This window comes from Lithobates pipiens, unplaced genomic scaffold (assembly GCF_037356315.1).
Source record: "Lithobates pipiens isolate NorthernLeopardFrog02 unplaced genomic scaffold, aLitPip1_a1.2 Scaffold_22, whole genome shotgun sequence".
Taxonomy (NCBI): Eukaryota; Metazoa; Chordata; class Amphibia; order Anura; family Ranidae; genus Lithobates; species Lithobates pipiens.
In genome coordinates this window covers 297462360-297482566 of record NW_027507784.1, presented here as the reverse complement: position 1 = coordinate 297482566, position 20207 = coordinate 297462360, and the positions used below count along the sequence as shown (strand labels likewise).

At 44.3% G+C, this 20207-nt stretch overlaps 1 protein-coding gene across 2 annotated transcripts; it reads right to left on the bottom strand.

Annotated features, from left to right (window-relative positions):
* Positions 1 to 841: 841 nt before the first annotated feature.
* On the bottom strand, positions 842 to 20093 carry EME2 (essential meiotic structure-specific endonuclease subunit 2). Of its 2 annotated transcripts, XM_077449198.1 has the most exons (9): positions 19580 to 20093; positions 18172 to 19541; positions 16751 to 16887; positions 15566 to 15658; positions 12985 to 13097; positions 11656 to 11758; positions 9044 to 9159; positions 4993 to 5182; positions 842 to 1157 (listed from the first exon to the last, which is right to left on the bottom strand). In XM_077449198.1, the coding sequence occupies exons 2-9, from the start codon at positions 18755 to 18757 to the stop codon at positions 927 to 929; spliced, it is 1569 nt and encodes a 522-aa protein (XP_077305324.1). In that variant the 5' UTR covers positions 18758 to 19541; positions 19580 to 20093; the 3' UTR covers positions 842 to 926. The 2 variants fall into 2 exon arrangements, with proteins under 2 accessions (XP_077305324.1, XP_077305325.1); XM_077449199.1 differs by having other exon boundaries at positions 18172 to 20093.
* Positions 20094 to 20207: the final 114 nt, after the last annotated feature.

Below are 20207 nucleotides of genomic sequence, written 5' to 3'. Positions count from 1 at the left end.
ACGGTCGGACAAAGTTGGCGAAAAATCCGATCTTTCAGAATGTGATGATGTAATTTCGTTACGATGGGACTACATTCAGATTAGTAGCCAATAGCTTTGATGTAGGAATTTGATCTGAGCATGCGTGGCTCTTGGTCCGATCAAAATGCTCTACACATGATCGGATTAGGTCCGACCGGCCCAGTTGGTTGTGAAATATTTCCAACATATTGGAAAATTGGGTCCGACGGAGATTCGGACGGAATCAGTCCGATGCATACCACACACAGTCGGATTATCCGACGACACGGCCCGATAGGACACATTCTGACGGATTCTCCGACCGTGTGTACAAGGCTTAAGACAAGATGTAACATGTTATAGCGCATGCGTTACCACACCGTTGTGATAACAAAACAGCCAAAATGTCAATGGACATTTGGCCAGTATGATCTGCTCTGGTGCCCAACCTGCAGGCCAAGAGTCACATGTGGCACTCTGGTCCTTGATGTGCGGCCCTCAGACCTCAGCAGTTTGTAGTAGAAACATTGATTAGGGTAATAGCATTGGTTGCTACTCACCTCATGAAACTAGGAACATGCAACATATTTTCTTCTGCAGGATATCCCCAGCCAAAGACGTAGCATGTCCACACTCTCTGAGCCTCATTTCCTTTATTCGCTCAGCAGTTTGTGAGATCCCTCTTATGCATTACATATATTGAACATTATGTGCGACCCTTTAGTGATGTTTGGAGTTGCAATTGAGGCCCCTTTTAGCTTATAAGTTCCCTTCCACTTCTCTAAAGTGACTATGGACCTTTCCATAGTCTGTGATTCAGCCAGTCATTAAAACACACATGTAAATTATTATTTTTTATACTGATTGGAAACATATTTTTAATATAAATACTTTACTGAAAAAAAAAAAGCACCAGTAATTATGTACTAGGAGTTCAAATCCAATACCAGCTCTGGATTGGTTGATGTCATGAACAGCCAGATGCGTCGTGACAAATCAGGACCAATGCGCCTGTCTCTTGTCTGGTCTTGGTCATTAGACTGTGCGACACCCTCATCTGGATCATCCATATCGTCTGTGGCACCTACAGCACGTGGTACCCTCAGGTTACTGAGGAGAGACAGTCTCTCTTTATCGGTATTACATGCTCCATATGCCTAGAGAGAGAAAAGATATAGAATACACTTTCTTTGAACAACATCAGCTTTTTACGCAGACTATTGGAATTAATATGAAGCAGCTAAACATGTAGATGACATATGAACATGACAGCTTCTTTACCTGCTAACGCAGGGGGTGTACAATTTGATGCCAAAGGGGGCTATGCAGATGGCCCAATAGAAAATTATAAACTTGCGGTTATGAACGTGGCCAACTCACATCAAGAGGGATGCCATGTTTGGCATAGCACCTGCAGCAGTGGCTGGCAGAGCCCAGGAACATCTGGAGTGTTTGCACTGGTGGCACATGCAGGGACTCCTGTGAGCTAGTGCCAGCCAAGTGCATGCCGCAGGGTCGGATATAGGTGAGTGCATGGGGTGGGTTGCACCCCCCCAAAAGCCCCCCACCCTCTACCTCTGACACTATGCCTGGCTGTCTCCCATCCCTGCACTGCACACACACAGCCTGAATACACAGCACATATCTGAAATCCGATCATCTGCCTTATTATTTCCTGCTTATCAGCTATCCTTATGCAGGCCATACATGATTGAATTTCGGACTAATTTTCTTTTCAAAATCAGAAAGTTCGTTTTGTGAGCCGATCACCATTGATTTTTTGAAATTCCGCCGACCAAGCCTTTAATTTCACCTCATGTTGCTACAAAAAAGTTTTTGTGGCCGGGAATCTTCTTTTCTCTCCATTAATTTTCTTTTCTTATTACATTTCTCGCATGATTCTCCCATCATTGATTAGAAAATCATTTGTTTTCCAAAAAATGTCCAACATGTCCGATTCCTCAAATTTGATTTCCACACGAAAATCGGCTGTTGCTGCAGCCCACTAATGGTGCGAAATTCGTCCGAAAATTCTTAGATACGATTTTCGAAAGAAAATTCTTTCGAAATTCGAAACCGTGTATGGCCGGCATTATGCCTCATTCACACTTTGCATTTTTGAATTGTGGGCTGAATCGCTGCGATTCTGCTTGCAATTCCAAATCACACTGCAATTGTGGCAAAACGCACCATGCGTGTTTGGGTCCCATTCATTCTTATTAGCATCTCATGCGCAATTTGATTTTTCTCACGATTGTCATGTGAGAGAGTCACATGGCAAAACACATCGCACAAAGCTTGTCCCCCAAAAGTGCCAAGATCGGCATGCGATTTGGAATCGTGGGCAGAATCTTGGCGATTCTGCCTGCAATTCAAAATCACGAAGTGTGAATGGGGCCTTATTGTTAGTGTATTTTATGTGTGGGCCAAGACATTTCCTCTTCTTCAAATGTGGCCCAGGAGAGTCAAAAGGCTGGACACCCCTGTGCTAAAAGTTATAATTCTGCCCTTCCTTTCCTAAAATTTATACAACTCTGCCAGAGCACATCCTTCTCTAGAAGGGGAGAGGACCTGATGATTTTTATTTTTTTTCTGCTGCAGATTCACTTTTACTTACAGGTCTACTTTTTCCACCCTGTGTCAAGGCAATGAAAGGAGAAGCAGCACACTGAGCTCATTCCTTCAGCACTCAGCTCTCTCCTCCCGTCAGCATGCTCATTTTGCATTGCAGCAACACCTGATTAGGTGCTTGTGCTTCCTCCTTTGTGAGCTCTGCTGTAAAGGGGAATGCAACAGGCTGATACCAATTTAAAATGATGTATTTTGAATACAGAACTGCTTTAATGTATGCCTCTATTAACCACTCGCCGACCACATTACAAGGATGTACGGCAGCAAAGCGGCTCTTCCGCGTCAGATCACGTACCTAGTACGTATGATCTGGCCCTTCCAGGTAGGGGGCGCACCACTTCTGCTGTGATTTGTCGGGCAATCAGCAGGTGCTGGCGAATGGATGCCTGCCGATCGTTGGGAAAACACACAGAAAGGAGCTCTGCCTTAGTAAACAGGCAGACCTTTGTGCCCACAGGGGGAAAGGGATGAATTTTCTTTCCCTGCAAAGTAGGGAATACAATCTATCCCTTCCCCTAGTAAAAGCACCCAACACAGTACACAAACACTGGTTACAATCAGCGTCTATGGATGCCAAATGCTGGACTTGGGATCGTGACCGCAAGGTAACCCCCTCGGGAGAGTGCCTCTCCCAGGGGGTCATCTGATGTGGGGAGGAGCCGCAAGAGCCATCGAGGGACCCCAGAAGACCAGGTTCGGGGCCACTCTGTGCAAAACGAGCTGCACAGTGGAGAGAAGTATGATATGTTTGTCATTTAAAAAAAAGAAAAAACAAACCCTTACAATCACTTTATAGGGGAGGGCCAGCTGAATTTTTATTTTTTTAAGTCAGCAGCTACTTACCTGTCCAGGGTGCCCACGATGTCGGCCGTCCGAGGCCGCCCCATCCTTCGGCTCTCGGGTCCTGGCGCCGCCATTCTATCTAAGTTAAACAGGCAGTGGAGCCTTGCGGCTTCACTGCCTGCTTCCTACTGCGCATGCGCGAGTCGCTCAGCGCTTTGTGAATGGGGCGCGCTGTGTTCTGGGACACACACAGTTCCCAGAACACACCGCACCCCATTCCCTAGAAGACAATGCGCATAGGAGAAGACCGAAGACCAGAGAAGATCACCACGGAGTAGGAAGAGGCAGATTAGGACGATCTGCCTAGCAACAGGCATTTCTGGTAAGTAAAAAAAAAAAAAAAAAAATGAAAACAAAAATGTTTTTAAATATTTTTTGGAAGATTTTAATATAGTTTTGTTTTTTAGGGTGGCCCTCCACTTTAAGCTTTGACAAAAACCTGGAAGCTTATTGGTTTCTATACAAGACATGTTAAGGCGCCAACTTCATATAATAATATGCCCCAGCAAGGAGGGGGAGGGCGGTCTACATAAAAAGGGAAATGATGAATACATCATGATACTGTATCTAAACAGTCAAGTCAGAAGAAAATGTCTTAGTTCATTTTTGAGGGAAATTCCACATGCAGGGCTGCCACCATCAGGGAGCTGAAACCGGGCTCCCAAATTGCTGAAAAGTACAAAGAGAAGAATGTGCCTCTGGGTGCAGATTTTTTTCAAAAGTTTACTTACAATTTTTCAGTAACAAAACAATTTGCACGCACATGTTCCGAAGTTAAAACGAGCATTAAAAAAAAAAAAAAAAAAAAAAAAAGAAGGAGGGGTCATCTGATTCAATCCATCCTCTTAATAGTCCGGTCCGCATGTGTTATCTTGCATTTCTCAGAGCGTTTCCACTGATAAGATGTTTTGAAAATGCCGGCTTGTAGTGGACGCAGAGGATGTAAACTCAGAACGAGGCTTGGTATGCTCAGGCAAGCGAGACGCGGGGCTACGACGTTGTGTCTTTCATCAGGCCAAAAACTGTTTTTGGCCTGATGAAAGAGTGCGGTCGTGCTTCCATCTCGACCTGAACGCTCAGGAAATGCGTTGCCCATACATGACGTCATAGCCCCGTGTCCCGCTTGCCTGAGCATACCAAGCCTCGTTCTGAGTTTACATCCTCTGCGTCCACTACAAGCCGGCATTTTCTAAACATCTTATCAGTGGAAACGCTCTGAGAAATGCAAGATGACACATGCGGACCGGACTATTAAGATGACGGATTGAATCAGATGACCCCTCTTGTTTTTTAATGCTCGTTTTAACTTCGGAACATGTGAGTGCAAATTCTTTTGTTACTGAGAAATTGTGAATAAACTTTTGAAAAAAATCTGCACCCAGAGGCGCCCCCTCTTTCTTCTATTTGATTGGTTTCTATGCAGAGCTGCACCGGATTTTGCACACTCCAGTCTTATGAAATCAACCCCCCCATATGTGGATTCCGGGCAGAAAACAACATTACACAAAATACACTGACCTGCAGAAGGAGTTGTGGAGAAGGATAGGCCTCGGTTATAGCTGCAGCCATTCTTGGACTGACTCTGTTGAACTGCTGAATCTGTCTCCTCCAGGCCAATGGTAAGCCAGCGAGTGATCCTTTGGGTCCCCAACCTCGCCAGGTGCCTGCTGAGGTGCAGAAAGAGTAGCTCTGAGCCTCCAAGAAAAATCTGCGGACACAAAGAGAATGTTGTATACCATGGTCCACCTTACTGCACCATCACTTAACCCCTTCGCGCCTAAGGGTAAAACAAATCTTAATGCCCAAGCACAATTTTGCAACTTTGACATGTGTTAGTAAAACCATACACATCATCACAACTACTTTGTACATCCAAGTGGTTGTTTTTTTTTCCAGGACAAAGTGGGCTTTAATTTGATGGCAAATGGTTATTATCAAAGGAAAACTGGGCCAAAATAGTAAAAAAGAACCAGCCAAAATAAAACCTCCTGCTTCTGACGATTGTAGTGATATCACATACAGTGAGGGAAAAAAAGTATTTGATCCCCTATTGATTTTGTACTTTGCCCACTGACAAAGAAATTATCAGTCTATACTTTTACTGGTTGGTTTATTTTAAGAGTGAGAAACAGAATAACAACAAAATTATCCAGAAAAACGCATTTCAAAAAAGTTAGAAATTGATTTGCATTTTAATGAGTGAAAAGTATTTGATCCCTTCGCAAAACATGACTTAGTACTTGGTGGCAATCACAGAGGTCAGATGTTTCTTGTAGTTGGCCACCAGGTTTGCACACATCTTAGGAGGGATTTTGCAGATCCTCTCCAAGTCATTAACCACTTCAGTCCCGGAAGAATATACCCCCTTCCTGACCAGGCCATTTTTTTGCAATACGGAACTGCGTTGCTTTAACTGACAATTGCGCGGTCGTGCAACGCTGTACCAAAACAAAATTGACGTCCTTTTTTCCCCCGACAAATAGGGTTTTTCTTTTGGTAGTGTTTGATCACCTCTGCGGTTTTTATTTTTTGCACTATAAACAAAAGCAGACCGTCAATTTAAAAAAAAAAAAAAAAAACATTTTTACTTTTTGCTATAATAAATATCCCCCCCCCCAAAAAAACAACACAGATTTTTTTCCTCAGTTTAGGCCGATATGTATTCTTCTACATATTTTTGGTAAAATAAATAAAATCGAAACAAGCATATATTGAGTGGTTTGCCCAAAAGTTATAGCGTCTACAAAATAAGGGATAGGATTTTAGGAATTTTTATTATTTTTTACTAGTAATGGCGGTGATCAGCGATTTTTATTGGGACTGCAATATTGCAGCAGACAAATAAGACGCTTTTTATACTTTTTTGGGACCATTGACATTTATACAGCGATCAGAGCTAAAAATAGCCACTGATTACTGTATAAAATGTCAGTGGCAGGGAAGGGGTCGATCAAGGGGTTAACTGTTTGTTCCCTAGGTGTGTTCTAACTGTGAGGGGATTGGACTGATTGAGTGAAAACAAACAGATAATTGTTCCTACTTAGTAGGAACACATGATCTTTTTCTCCTCCCCTGACAGGACAGGATTTGTGTGTTTACACACACAAATCCCCGTTTCTGTTCTCATCCTAGCAATTGCGGGTAGCCGGCGAGGATCGCGCATCAGGTCCCCTGCCGTGCAGCAGGCGCACGCCTGCTATGGCTTTTAAAGCGGCTGCAGTATATATACACACAATGATTCGCGCAGCAGAGCCATTCTGTCGCCATATATATACAGGAGTTGACCTGGAAACCGTTAAGGTTTTCGAGGCTGATGTTTCGTAACTCGAACCTTCAGCATCCTCCACATATTTTCTATGGGATTAAGGTCTGGAGACTGGCTAGGCCACTCCAGGACCTTAATGTGCTTCTTCTTGGGCCACTCCTTTGTTGACCTGACCATGTGTTTTGTGCCATTGTAATGCTGGAATTCCCATCCACGACCCATTTTCAATGCCCTGGCTGAGTGAAGGAGGTTCTCACCCAAGATTTGACGGTACATGGCCATGTCTCTTTGATGCAGTGAAGTTGTCCTGTCCCCTAAGCAGAAAAAGACCCCCAAAGAATAATGTTTCTATCTCCATGTTTGATAGTGGGGATGATGTTCTTAGGGTCATAGGCAGCATTCCTCCTCCACCAAACACAGCAAGTTAGGTTGATGCCAAAGAGTATGGTTTTGGTCTCATCTGATCACAACACTTTCACCCAGTTCACCTCTGAATCATGCAGATGTTCATTTGCAAACTTCAGACAGGCCTGTACATGTGCTTTCTTGAGCAGGGCGACGCACAATTTCAGTCCTTCACTGCGTAGTGTGTCACCAATTGTTTTTTTTGGTGACTATTGTCCCATCTGCCTTGAGATCATTGAGAAGATTCTCCCGTGTAGTTGTGGGCCGATTCCTCACCGTTCTCATGATCACTGAAACTCCACTAGGTGAGATCTTGCATGGAACACCAGACCGAGGGAGATTGACAGTTATTTTGTGCTTCTTCCATTTGCGAATAAATCGCACCAACTGTTGTCACCCTCTCACCAAAGCTGCTTGGCGATGGTCTTGTAGCCCATTCCAGCCTTGTGTAGGTTTACAATCTTGTCCCTGACATCCTTGGACAGCTCTTTGGTCTTGGCCATGGTGGAGAGATTGGAATATGATCGCTTCTGTGGACAGGTGTCTTTTTATACAGGTAACAAGCTGGGATTTGGAGAAATCCCATTAAGAGAGTGCTCCTGATCTCAGCTCAATACCTGTATAGAAGACACCTGGGAGCCAGAAATCTTGCCGATTGATAGGGGATCAAATACTTATTTCCCTCATTAAAATGCAAATATATAACTTTTTTGAAATGCGTTTTCTGTATATTTGTGCTGTTATTCTGTCTCTCACTGTTAAAATAAACCTACCATTAACATTATAGACTGATCATTTCTTTCTCAGTGGGCAAATGTACAAAATCAGCAGGGGATCAAATGCTTTTTTCCCAAACTGTATGTGTAGGTTAGTTGCCGTTTGTAGCCATATTACAGCACAGAAACTATAGTGTGCATTTTGATTTTATTTATTTTTTAATCTTACCTAAAAACACACTGGGGGAACAAGGGGGACATTGGGACTTTACATGAAGTATGTGGTAGCAAGAGAGTACAAGGTGAATTAATAGGAATTTTATTAATCGTTGCAGTTGGATTTACAAGCGATAAATACAATGATAAACAAAGTAATAAACAATACATGATAATGGTAATAGTGATAATAATAGTACAACATGACAATAACATGAATATCACAAAGTATCATAATAAAACTCCAAAGTTCACCGCAGCAGGATTGAATAAAAGCATATGTAGCATAATGCCTGCAGGACCAAGATCTTTGTGCACCAATTAGGGTAATGTATAGTAACGTGTAAAGAATAGGAAGGTTCAGTTTCGCTTTAATGCCCCGTACATCCGATCCAAATATCGTATGAAAACGGTCGCCCGAAGAAGGATCGTACGATTTTCGGATCGTGTGCACACTACTTTCGACAGCCGATCACGACCGTTCATGCGATATTATTAGATCGGCCATGCACGGAAATTTTCCACGTACGATTCCAGATCGTACGATTTTTGTTTAGACAGTATACCGGTAGTTGTCGTCTGAAAATACAATACAATACAAATACATTACAACTATCTATTGTACGAGAATTTTTGTGACTTTATTTAGCTATTCAATTTCTACTTGCGATTATTAACCGAAAATGGTCGTACGGTATTCGGATCGCGTGTACGGGGCATAAGTGTATGTTATTTCAAGATGTTGCAGTTTGGTTATTGGTCTACACCTAAACCGAAATAATTTAGTAGGCTTTCAGTGGTTTCAAAATAGACGAATTTAAATGTAAATTATTTTTCCTTTATACCATCTGAAAATGTTTCACAGCAGAAATCCAAATAACCCATTAAAAGCTGGGAATTTATTATAAAGCGGCTCTTGTCGCCCACAATGAATATACATCATCCAGTCACTTGTTTGTGAACTCACCGGGACGGACGCTGAGCTATACTCTTGGTCACAGCGCACACATGTTGCCCCAGTTCTCTCCATGTATCCAAGAATAACACTTCTGTCTCATGGAAGAGCTGTAGAAAGACAAGAGCCTACCCGCCCCCCAGAGGAGGGCAATAGTTATTACAGGAGGTGACATCACAGGGATAAACTTTACTATGATATACATAATGCTTAATGTGCTAATTTCAGCTTTTAGATTTAGCTTTTAGATTTGACAGCATACCAGAGAGTGATATTAAATGAGAGAAAAAATAAGGTTAAAGGGCGACTCCATTTTTTGCACCATTTTCCATCTATATTTAGGGTGTAGCATGGTGCAACATGGGAACCCTAAACTGCCCCAAACCAAAACGGTCTTGTAAAGGGATGTAAAGGTCACTCCTTTTCTTATAGAAATATTTTACATTCACTACAAAAAAGTAGCCGTTACACACAGGCAAAACCTGCCATTCAACACACTAAACCCGCCCTGCAACACAGACAAAATTGGACCTTGAGCACATTGTAAAGCCATGGTGCAAAAGCAAGGCACAATCTGACAAATACGGTATCTCTCTGCTCTTTGCATAGCATTCAATTGCACCCATCAAATGGTATCTCCCATCCAAAAAAAAAAGCCTCCTACGATATGTGCATGCGCTATGGAGAAGTTAAGCCAGCTGATTGGGAAATCAGCTGGTGTGCCCTTCAGTTCTGCTCATGTGGAGGCAATTTTCAACGGAGGGCACAAATAAACAGAATACTGGCAATGAAGCTGGATGCTGCACCTGTGCCTTCCACCCGCACTAAAACGCATGCATGAGAGTGATGTCATCCTGTGCCAGCCAATCAAGGGAACCCAGGGACAAGATGCCAGCGTTGGCAGGCGTTGTTGGAACGAAGGTAAGTATGTGTGTCTTTAGTTTTGCTTTAAGACAAAAATGTATTCAGAAAGCATAGACTAATCGGGCCATGCAGGCCCCCTTAGGATACAATGCAGCAAAGTAAACCATTTTGTAGCAAAGCAAAATTCATTTTAGGCTCTTGCTTAAAGGTTGTAAAGGCAAAAATGTTTATCTTAAAGTGGAGTGCCACCCATTTAAAAGTCAGCAGCTACAAAAAGTGTAGCTGCTGACTTTTAATAATTGGACACTCACCTGACCCGTGGTCCAGCGATGCAGGCAAACAAAGCCCCTCTCGTCTGCCCCTCCTCTATGCGGCGCCTGCATTGTAACTGTAGGCACCAGGCTGTGGCTTCAAAGCTGGGCATGCACTACGCATGTGCAAGCTGTGCTGCCTGCTGTGAATGGCTGGGTAATCTTCTAGAACCTGTGATGTGTCCCAGAAGATTGCAGGGAGGGGGGGGGGGGGGGGGGGAGAGGTGAAATTCCTTACGGTGACGCAAAGTCCCGGGAGGAAGTGGGAGCTGGGTGCCTCTAAAAAGAGGGTATCTGCTCCCCCATCAAAAAAATGACATGCTAAATGTGGCATGTCAGGGCATCACCATCACTTAAAGTGGAAGTTCCATTTTTGGGTGGAAAATGCATTCTTTGCACGAAGGTAAAAAACCCTGTGTGCTGCAGCCCCCTAATACTCATCCGAGCCTCCTCTTGTTACAGAAATGTTTACAAGAGCCTTGCCTCTCCGGGAACTCACACTCCTAACTGGCTATGGCTCCCGCTGCTGTCAATCACAGTCCGTGAACCAATCAAGAGAAAGGTGGCGGCAGGGCTGAACCGGGGCACCATATGTGAATGAACACAGAACATCGGCTTGGCTCGGGTGCCCCCATAGCAATCTGCTTGCTTTGGGGGCACCTGGCAGGCGGGATAAGCCAGGAGCACAGAGCAGGTAAGAATACGTTTATTATTTTAATGAAAAAAAATAATAATTAAAGCTTAAAGCGTTTGTTAACTCAAAAAAATAATGGATCCTGCTCCTTTAAAGCATGTTATATGACACAATGTTTGTCCTGTGTCATTTGCCCCCCCCCCCCGCACCCCATAACACCGAAAAAAACCTGTCTGATCCTGACAGTTTCTCCCCACCCCTCTGTAAACCGACCACGGTGTATCATGGCTGCTGAGACCAGACACTGGTCAGTTTACCTGCCTCTGTCATCAGCAGCCTGATATCTGTTCTCCTCTCTGCTCCTGTGTCCCTCCTATTAGGACGGTTCCTTTGCAATGCAAGGAGCACGACTTGGTTGCCCTGACAGGTCGCTCCTGTGTGAACCGCCACTTACCATCACTTTCATCCTCGATTCACACTGCTGCATCCCCATTATTGTGCAATTTCCAGTGTGACAAATGCAGTGCGACTTTCATGCGACATTAGAGCCTAAGTGACTCAAGTCGCATTGAGATCAGAGTAGTGCAGGACCCTTTTTAAATGCCCCGGTAACTAGAGTCACAATGATTGGAACGGCTGCCAATAAAATGAATGTATTTTGACTTGTTATGCGACTGAACTGGGGCTTAAACAAAAAAATTGCATTGAAAATGTACGTTCTATTTTTTCCACTGGATAAAAACGAATCCTAGAAGATGATGTATGAAAAAGTCTCTAACTAAAGACTGGAATTTAAATGTAGATTAGCCACCAACCTCATCTATATGTTGCCTGGTCACATGGCTTTCTGGCTGTTCATCATAACAAAGGCTTGGCTCCAGAGAGTGTCTCTCCATCTTATGTGACAGTCTTTGACATCTAGTGGCCAAAAGAAAATTTACTGCAAAAACTCAGTTAGTTCACTTATACACCACATCAATGTTTTCCATCTCCAAGCATAAAAAGAGAAATCACTTCTTTGGTATGTCAGCTTTTGGAACCAGAAGTCTGACATTGCTAGTGTGGGGCTTTTGGCAAAAAAAAAAAACCTAATTGATGTGAATCCTTGGCCACCACCTTAGCAGAAAAACCTACGGACTGTGCCAGCAGCAGTGTGGTGATGTCACTGCAATTACTGTCTACTGTTTACTTCCTGCAGCCCCATAATAGAAGATCCAGACCTCCATATGGACCTGGGATTTGGGGTAAAAAAAACAGAGAACCTGTCAATTGCACCCACAATACACTGATCACACTTTCAATGCTCTGCAGGCCTGAACGCATATACTCGATAAATATATATTTTTTATTTATTATAGTGGACACAATATTAAAATTTAGCAAAGGGGGAGGAAACCATGCCTTATACCCCCCCCACACACACACACTCACACAAAACCTTAACTCCCTAAACTTAAATTTTACCCTTTCAACATTTCAAGAGGTTTTAATCTTCAGACATGAACTATAAACAAAGCATATCCCTCTATAATGTACACTTGTCTCAGTTAAGAGCGCTAAATGTTATTTCTGTCTACTGCTTTTTTCCTCAATATAATGCTATCCATTCTGACAAGTTTTCCTGACACCAAGAGAAAAAAGGGTGACAGGGAGATTTATCCAGCTAATTGGCAGCCTCAGCCCTGTTCCTGAGTGCTGTGTGAAGGGGGGTGTGTCCCTTTCCTCCAATTAGATCTCAGAATTTGTCTCTCTGACGTCTGCAGAGTAACTTCCGCTCTCCACCCACTTTTTTCTGATACCTCAGACAAGCTTTTTAATTTATGAACTTTGAACAGATGAAGAGAAGTCTGCAGATAAACAAGTACAACCTACGCAAGAGGATTTGTTGTTTCAGCTCTCTATATCGCCTGGGGCCGGTCATTTTTTTGGGAGTATGGAAGGGTTTATAATCACTTTAACCTTAAGTCTCAACCCATAAGCCAGACTTCCATCTTAAAATCAGGCTGACTATTGAAAACGGTAGCTTTTGAATATAAAGTTTTTTGGCCAAAAATAAATAAATGTAACTTGAATCAGACTGATGGCATTATTTCAAAAGCAAACGGTCCCCTTCAATGAAAGCGGCAGTCTGTATTTTGATTTACCTTCTATAATCACGTAACCCCAAAACAGCCAAGGTGGTCTTCTTTCCAGAACATTTTCTATCTATTCCAAACACAGAGGACGGAGTCTCACAAGTCCTGGAGTTTTCAGGGGCCTGGAATGGACAGAGATCAGCTACTTTATATCTTGCAAGGGTGGTATTAACCTTTTCACTGCTGGGCCCCAAAGACCATTTTTTCCCACTTTTGCACACTGGAGCTGGAACCCACGGAGCTGTATACTGTTTGACACTCTTGTATATGTGAAGAGATTGTGAGTAGATAAACAGTTATTTTACTAATAAAGAAAGCAGTTTTACACTATGAGAGGCTGTTATATGTTTCCTTTGGCAGATCTATGGAGCAAACGAGGCGATCCGATCGAGTCTCCCTGTTGGTGTGCTCTTGGTTCCCCTACTGCTACATGCATTGGCTGCAGCGGTGTCCAATATTCTAAAGCCGCGTACACACGTAGCCGTCTGTCCGACGTACTTAGTCTGGCGTACTTTCCGCCAGACTGTCCATCGGACTTTCCGAACGGGCTACTTGCCCACACACGGCACTTTTTGAGCGGACTAATACGGCGTACTAAGTCCGCCGTACTATCCGCTCTACTTTTGAAATGAACGGACTCGCCCACACAAGCGGAGGAAAGTCCGCTCATTTCGAGCGCGTCTCCAGGTAGGCGGGGCCCGCGAAGGAGACGTCGCTGGCCCCGCCGCCTGGTATGGACTTAAAGGGGAACCCCAACGCCGAAAAAAACGGTGTGGGGGTCCCCCCCCCCAAGTCCACAACAGACCCTTGTCCGAGCACGCTACCCGGCCGGCCAGGAAAGGGGGGCGAGCGAGCGCCCCCCCTCCTGAGCCGTACCAGGCCGCGTGCCCTCAACATGGGGGGTGCCTTGGGGAGGGGGGGGCCGCGCGGCCCCCCACCCCAAAGCACCTTGTCCCCATGTTGATGAGGACAAGGGCCTCTTCCCGACAACCCTGGCCGTTGGTTGTCGGGGTCTGCGGGCGTGGGGCTTATCGGAATCCGGGAGCCCCCTTTAATAAGGGGGCCCCAGATACCGGCCCCCCACCCTATGTGAATGAGTATGGGGTACAATGTACCCCTACCCATTCACCTGTAAAATAAAAGTACAAAAAAAACACAACACACTAGATAAAATAGTTTATTGCACAGCTCCGGGGGTCTTCCGTCTTCGGGGTCTTCTCGCCGGACTCCTCCGCTATCTTCTTGTAGCTCTTTTGCTAGCGGAGGAGCCCAGCTTTCTTCCTCACCGCCGGCCTCTTCTTCCGACTTCAGGGGTCTTGTCCCCCTCTTCGGTTCTTCTGCCGGGCCACCGCGCCTTCTTCTAGCTCTTTTACAGGCGGTGGCCCGGTCTTCTGTCGCCGCCGCCGCCTTCCGTTCTTCTTCCTCTTCTACTTCTTCGCCAGGAGATGTTGACTCGACGCTCTCTCCGGCCGCAATGCCAGGGACGCCCTGCGCTGCCACTTATATAGGGACAAGGGGCGGTGTCACATGGCTTTATGTCACATGGGTTGGTCACATGGGGACTGTGACATCGTAAGGGGGCGGGGTCACCATGTGACACCAACCCATGTGACATAAAGCCATGTGACACTGCCCCTTGTCCCTATATAACTGGCCACGCAGCGCATCCCTGGCATTGTGGCCGGAGAGAGCGTCGAGTCAACATCTCCAGGAGAAGAAGCAGAAGAAGAAGAAGAAGAAGAACAGAAGGCGGCGGCGGCGGTGACAGAAGACCGGGCCACCGCCTGTAAAAGAGCTAGAAGAAGGAGCGGTGGCCCGGCAGAAGAACCGAAGAGGGGGACAAGACCCCCGAAGTCGGAAGAAGAGGCCGGCGGTGAGGAAGAAAGCCGGACTCCTCCGCTAGCAAAAGAGCTACAAGAAGATAGCGGAGGAGTCCGGCGAGAAGACCCCCGAAGACGGAAGACCCCCGGAGCTGTGCAATAAAATATTTTATCTCGTGTGTTGTGTTTTTTTGTACTTTTATTTTACAGGTGAATGGGTAGGGGTACATTTGATCGTGTGTACGCGGCATTAGGCGCAGTTGGACCGCCTATAATTTGGGGTCTCCTCATTTCGTAAGAGTCTACATGTGGCATGGTGGTGGATCGCACTGGGGATATGTTAAGTGGATTATTCACATGGATATACTCTTGAGGACTTTTTTTCTCACTGTTCTTTCCCCTCAATCTTTTTTCTCACAGTCCTCACAATTCTTAGTGAGGATGTTAATACATTGCCATTCATACGTCCAAAATGCTTTGGATGTATGTTTAATTTTTATTTGAAGTCTTAAAAAAATACAGTGCAACAACATCGCACAATAGGTTTAAGAACTATTATTTATTATTAGTATTTATTAATACTTAATGGCACCCCCACACGTTTTCACACATGCCAAAATACAGGGTGCGGCGTGATTTTGGAAAGGGTCAGGGACTTCTTTTCCACGTTTCTCACGTGTAGGGCAGCCCACTGCCAAGAATGAACTGCCCTAAACGCAACTATAACCATGTGCGCAATTCTGCATGATCTTCATCTTCCCACATTTTACCTGAATGTAATAGAAGACACTCTTAAGGAATTCTCTGGGCTCCACCAGTATCAGCATTTGATTTTCTTCCCCTTTACACAGTTCCAGACCTTCCTGGAATAAAAAAGAACAGAGAATGGAACATCCATAATTTCTTTTATGATATATAAATGTTTAAATTGACCAGGTCACTAGTGAAACACCCTTGATCTGGGCTTTACTCATTTAAAAGGAAAAAGCAAAAGTGCAATTTCAGATATGGATGGAGAATGGTTTCAGCCACTATTTTTTTCTATCTGTAGGAAGTCTACGATTTTGGGTTCTGATCCCATTTTGGAGTGTCAATCCTCTTGTGACTAATGTACTAAATGTTTTTAATCTATTGTAATAAAATTCAACATTTGTTTTTTCTATATATTTTTTGTATTGAGTTGTTGATGGCACTGCAATAATCCCCCTCCCTTTGCTCTTTACCATAATACAAATACCGTATATACTCGAGTATAGGTCGATCCGAATATAAGCCGAGGCCCCTAATTTACCACAAAAAAATGGGAAAACGTATTGACTCGTGTATAAGCCGAGGGTGAGACATGCCTGTCCATCCCTGTGTCCATCCCTGTGTCCATCGCTGTGTCCATCGCTGTGTCCATCCCTGTGTCCATCCCTGTGTCCATCCCTGTGTCCAGCCTACCTGTGTCCAGCCTACCTGTGTCCTGTGCCTCTTTGTCCTTCTGCAGCCTGTGTCCTTCTGCAGCGATCTGCATGTAAAAACATACGGCGGCCATGCCAGGATCGCCACACCTCTTCTCCTCGTCTGTGACAGACGGCGGCCATTCCACTGTTCAAAAGCCGCGCCTCCGTCTGTGATAGACGGAACACTCAATTTCCCAGCAGTCAGTGTTCCGCCTATCACGGACATCCTCTCATCCTCGTCCGTAGTATGAGGATGAGCGGATGTCCGTGATAGGCGGACCACTGACTGCTGGGAAATTAAGTGTTCCGCCTATCACAGACAGGGAGGCGCGGCTTTTGAATAGTGGAATGGCCGCCGTCTGTCTGCACGACACGCTGATCGGGTAGGCAGACGGCGGTGACTCGAGTATAAGCCGAGGGGGGCACTTTCAGCCTAAAAAAAGGGGCTGAAAATATCGGCTTATACTCGAGTATATACGGTAAGTGTTATCTGTTCCAATCACAACTTACTACACATGTCCAGTCAACAGGCATCTCTCTTCTCCAAGTAATGCTCCATGGCACAGAGTGTGGCTCTAAGGAGTAAGCATACCCAGATGATCTTAGGACTTCCAGCAGATCTTCTGACCCTGCATCTTGGAGAAGACCTGCGCAGTAAGGGATCAATCAATAAAGCAATTTAGACATATATGTGTGTTTTGCAACGATTCTAGAAGCTGATCTGTAATGCTAGAATGCACTAAAGAACAATTTATAATGTGTCCTATTTGTTTGTAAACCCTACATGCAAGATCTTAGGAGGTCTACCCTACCAGCTACAAGATTTTGGTCCTGCCAAACGCTGTTGTCATACTAAAAGCTGATCTGAAAGGGTAGCATGCGCCAAAAGACAATGTGTCTCTTTTGTTTGTAAACCCCAAATGTAAGAATATAGAGGTCTATCCCACCAGCTACCAAAATGTGGTCCTGGTGAGAACTGCTATTATACCAAAAGCGTATCTGAAAATGATAGCATGTACCAAAGGACAGTTTATAGTGCTAGTTCTCAAAGTGTCCCATTTGTTTGTAAACTCTACATGTAGGAACATGAGGCCTATCCAACCAGATACCAGATTATGGCCCTGCCAAAAGCTGCTATGATACTAAAAAAGCTGATCTGAAATGATAGCATTGACCAAAGAACATTTTATATTATATTATATATATATATATATATATATATATATATATATATATATATATATATATATATATTGGCAATTTTCAATGGGTCCCATTTTTTTTGTAAACCCTGCATGTGAGAACCTAGAGGTTCATCCCACCAGTTACACGATTTTGGTCCTGCAACGAGCTGCAAAGGTAGCATGCACCAGGAGGGAAAATTGATCTAGTACCAATTCCTAATGTGTCCCACCTACCAACATACTGATTCTGGTCACTTTAACCACTTGGCGCCCCCACACTACATCTATTGACATCATGGGCTTTCAGTGGTTACATCTAAATGATGCCTGAGGCCACAGGCATCATTCAGATATTGCCGTTTTCAGCCGGCGATTCCCTGCACCATAAGAACGATCATAGCGGCTGTTCCACCGCTTGATCGTTCTTACGGGCGGCGGGAGGGGACGCCCCCCCCCCCCATCTTTCACATTATGCAAAAAAATTAGGCTAACTCGAAAAATTGCTGCGCAAATACCGTGCGAGATAAAAAGTTGCAATGAGCGCCATTGTATTCCCTAGGGTCTTTGCTAAAAAAAACATATATAATGTTTGGGGGTTCTATGTAATTTTCTAGCAAAAAAAATTAGGAATTTTACATGTAGGAAAGAAATGTCAGAATTGGGCTGGATGCAAAGTGGTTAAGAGCTACCATTGGTCAAAATCTGCTTTTAGAAACTGAGAAAAATAAGTGTAGGACATTTTCCTACCTGCATCCACCTGAACAACCATATATTTTCCACACTGATCCGGCCTCAGAAGCTTCAGAGCTTGTGCAGATTCTTTCCTTTTCTCCCGTTCCACCTTTTCCAGATTCTTGATCTTCTCTTTCTCCTGACGCTTTTGTTCTTTCTCCCTCTTCTTTTCTTCAGCCTGTGCTCTGTCAGCCTCCAGCTCCTCTGGACTCTTCTTCCTTCTTGTCTTCTTCCCTGGACTAGGCGTGGTGGACTTAGGAAGAGGTAGTGACAAAGTTGATGTAGTTGGAAAATGATGGACATCCCTCTGGTCCTTCTGAAGGCCAGAAACTTCTGCACTTCCAGCTCTAGTCCAGCCAAGTTCCCCATCATCTGCCCCAAGGTCTACTTGTTGGCCTCTCAAAAGCTCCTTAGGTTCTGCCTTTGCAAATGGACTGTCATATGCATCATCCGACACTTGCATACATTTCATTCCTGCCTCTGCTCCCTTGACGCCCCCTTTTAGAACACAGTCTGGCTCTTCGCCTTCTGAATCTGATATTTCCCATGTTTTGGCTCTTTTCCTGGGGGAACTGGTGACTGTGACATTCACCTGCTCCATATTTAAAGTGCATATAAACCCAAGAATAAAAAAATTGGTATAACCTGTTGACTTAGCGTCTCATGGTGTCCTTTATTTGCGGTTGTTGTACCTGGTGATCCTGCCAGTAAGCACCTACTGATGCATTTCCTCCAAGATGGTGACAACGTTTACTCATAACTCAACATTTATGCAGGGGAGTGTTGTTGCCCTTACAATATGGCAAACAACATGCCTAAGACCAGTCCAGTTCAACTACTGGTGGTGAAGCAACCACCATCAATAAGAGCACCAGTGGATCCCGACAGTACGGGATTGTTCCTATTATATAGTAAGTTTACAAACCAACTATAAAGAATATAGGACAACACCCTCCCGCTTTTACAACAGATTACCGCTCTTTCTCTCTCAATTATGGGGCTTACTTATACTTTAAGACAATATATATATATATTTTTTTTTTTTATGGAAAAAAATTCAGGATATCCAGGAAGAATGGTACACACCTCGGGATGGGGAAGGCCGAACACGTGATCACTCAGAAAAAAAGGAATGTACCAATCTATGGGAGCATTGATGAAAACACACCCGTATACGGAAGCCAAGCAAAGCCACAAAGCACCTTTATATACCGCAATGACATGATTACAATCCTTATTGATCTAACTAGCACCAATCATGCACTATTAGACAGATTATAAACATTGATCAATCATCAGTCTGCCTATTATTGATTTACATTGGAGATAGAGTACACAGTATAACAATATACACAAACATGGACAAGGAATTAGCGTTTGTTAACCTGCTGATTTCACTTTTTGTTAAAAAAAAAAAAAAAACCTGCTGATGGAAACAATTCTTCTCTTTAATAAAATATGTGCAATCTGTATTCAGTAAAGATTTGGTCAGAATTTAGCTAATTGGCTGGCAATAATTACATCCCTTACAGGACTTGTCAAAGAAGACAAAGGCAGTAAACTAAACAATACAATACCCCTCACACAGGAACAAGGCAGTACTATGAACACCCATCTCCCTGCACAAACATCTCATGATCCCTACATGACACCCAGGCTCTGAACTTCAGCCTAGACCCTCGGGGCTTCAACAAAATGGCGCCGGCGTAGTGTCATATTTTGCTCCCCATCGTAGAATGCCCCGGAAGTGACGTTGCGGCCAGAAACGTAGCACTGCGCATACGCGATGCGTTCCAAACACTTGCGCCATGCGTTCCAAAGGATTTGCGACAATGCAGACCAGTGAAACTGTCAGATAATGTCACGGAAGTGAGGGGAGGTAATCCCCTCCCCGAGCCACGGTTACCCGCTCTCTCTCCGCCGTTCTCCGCTCTGTCTAAAGTTAACGTCACGAATACCTCCCCTCACTCCCGTGACATTATCTGACGGTTTCACTGAACTACATTGTTGAAAATCCTCTGGAACGCATGGCGCAAGCGTTTGAAATGCAT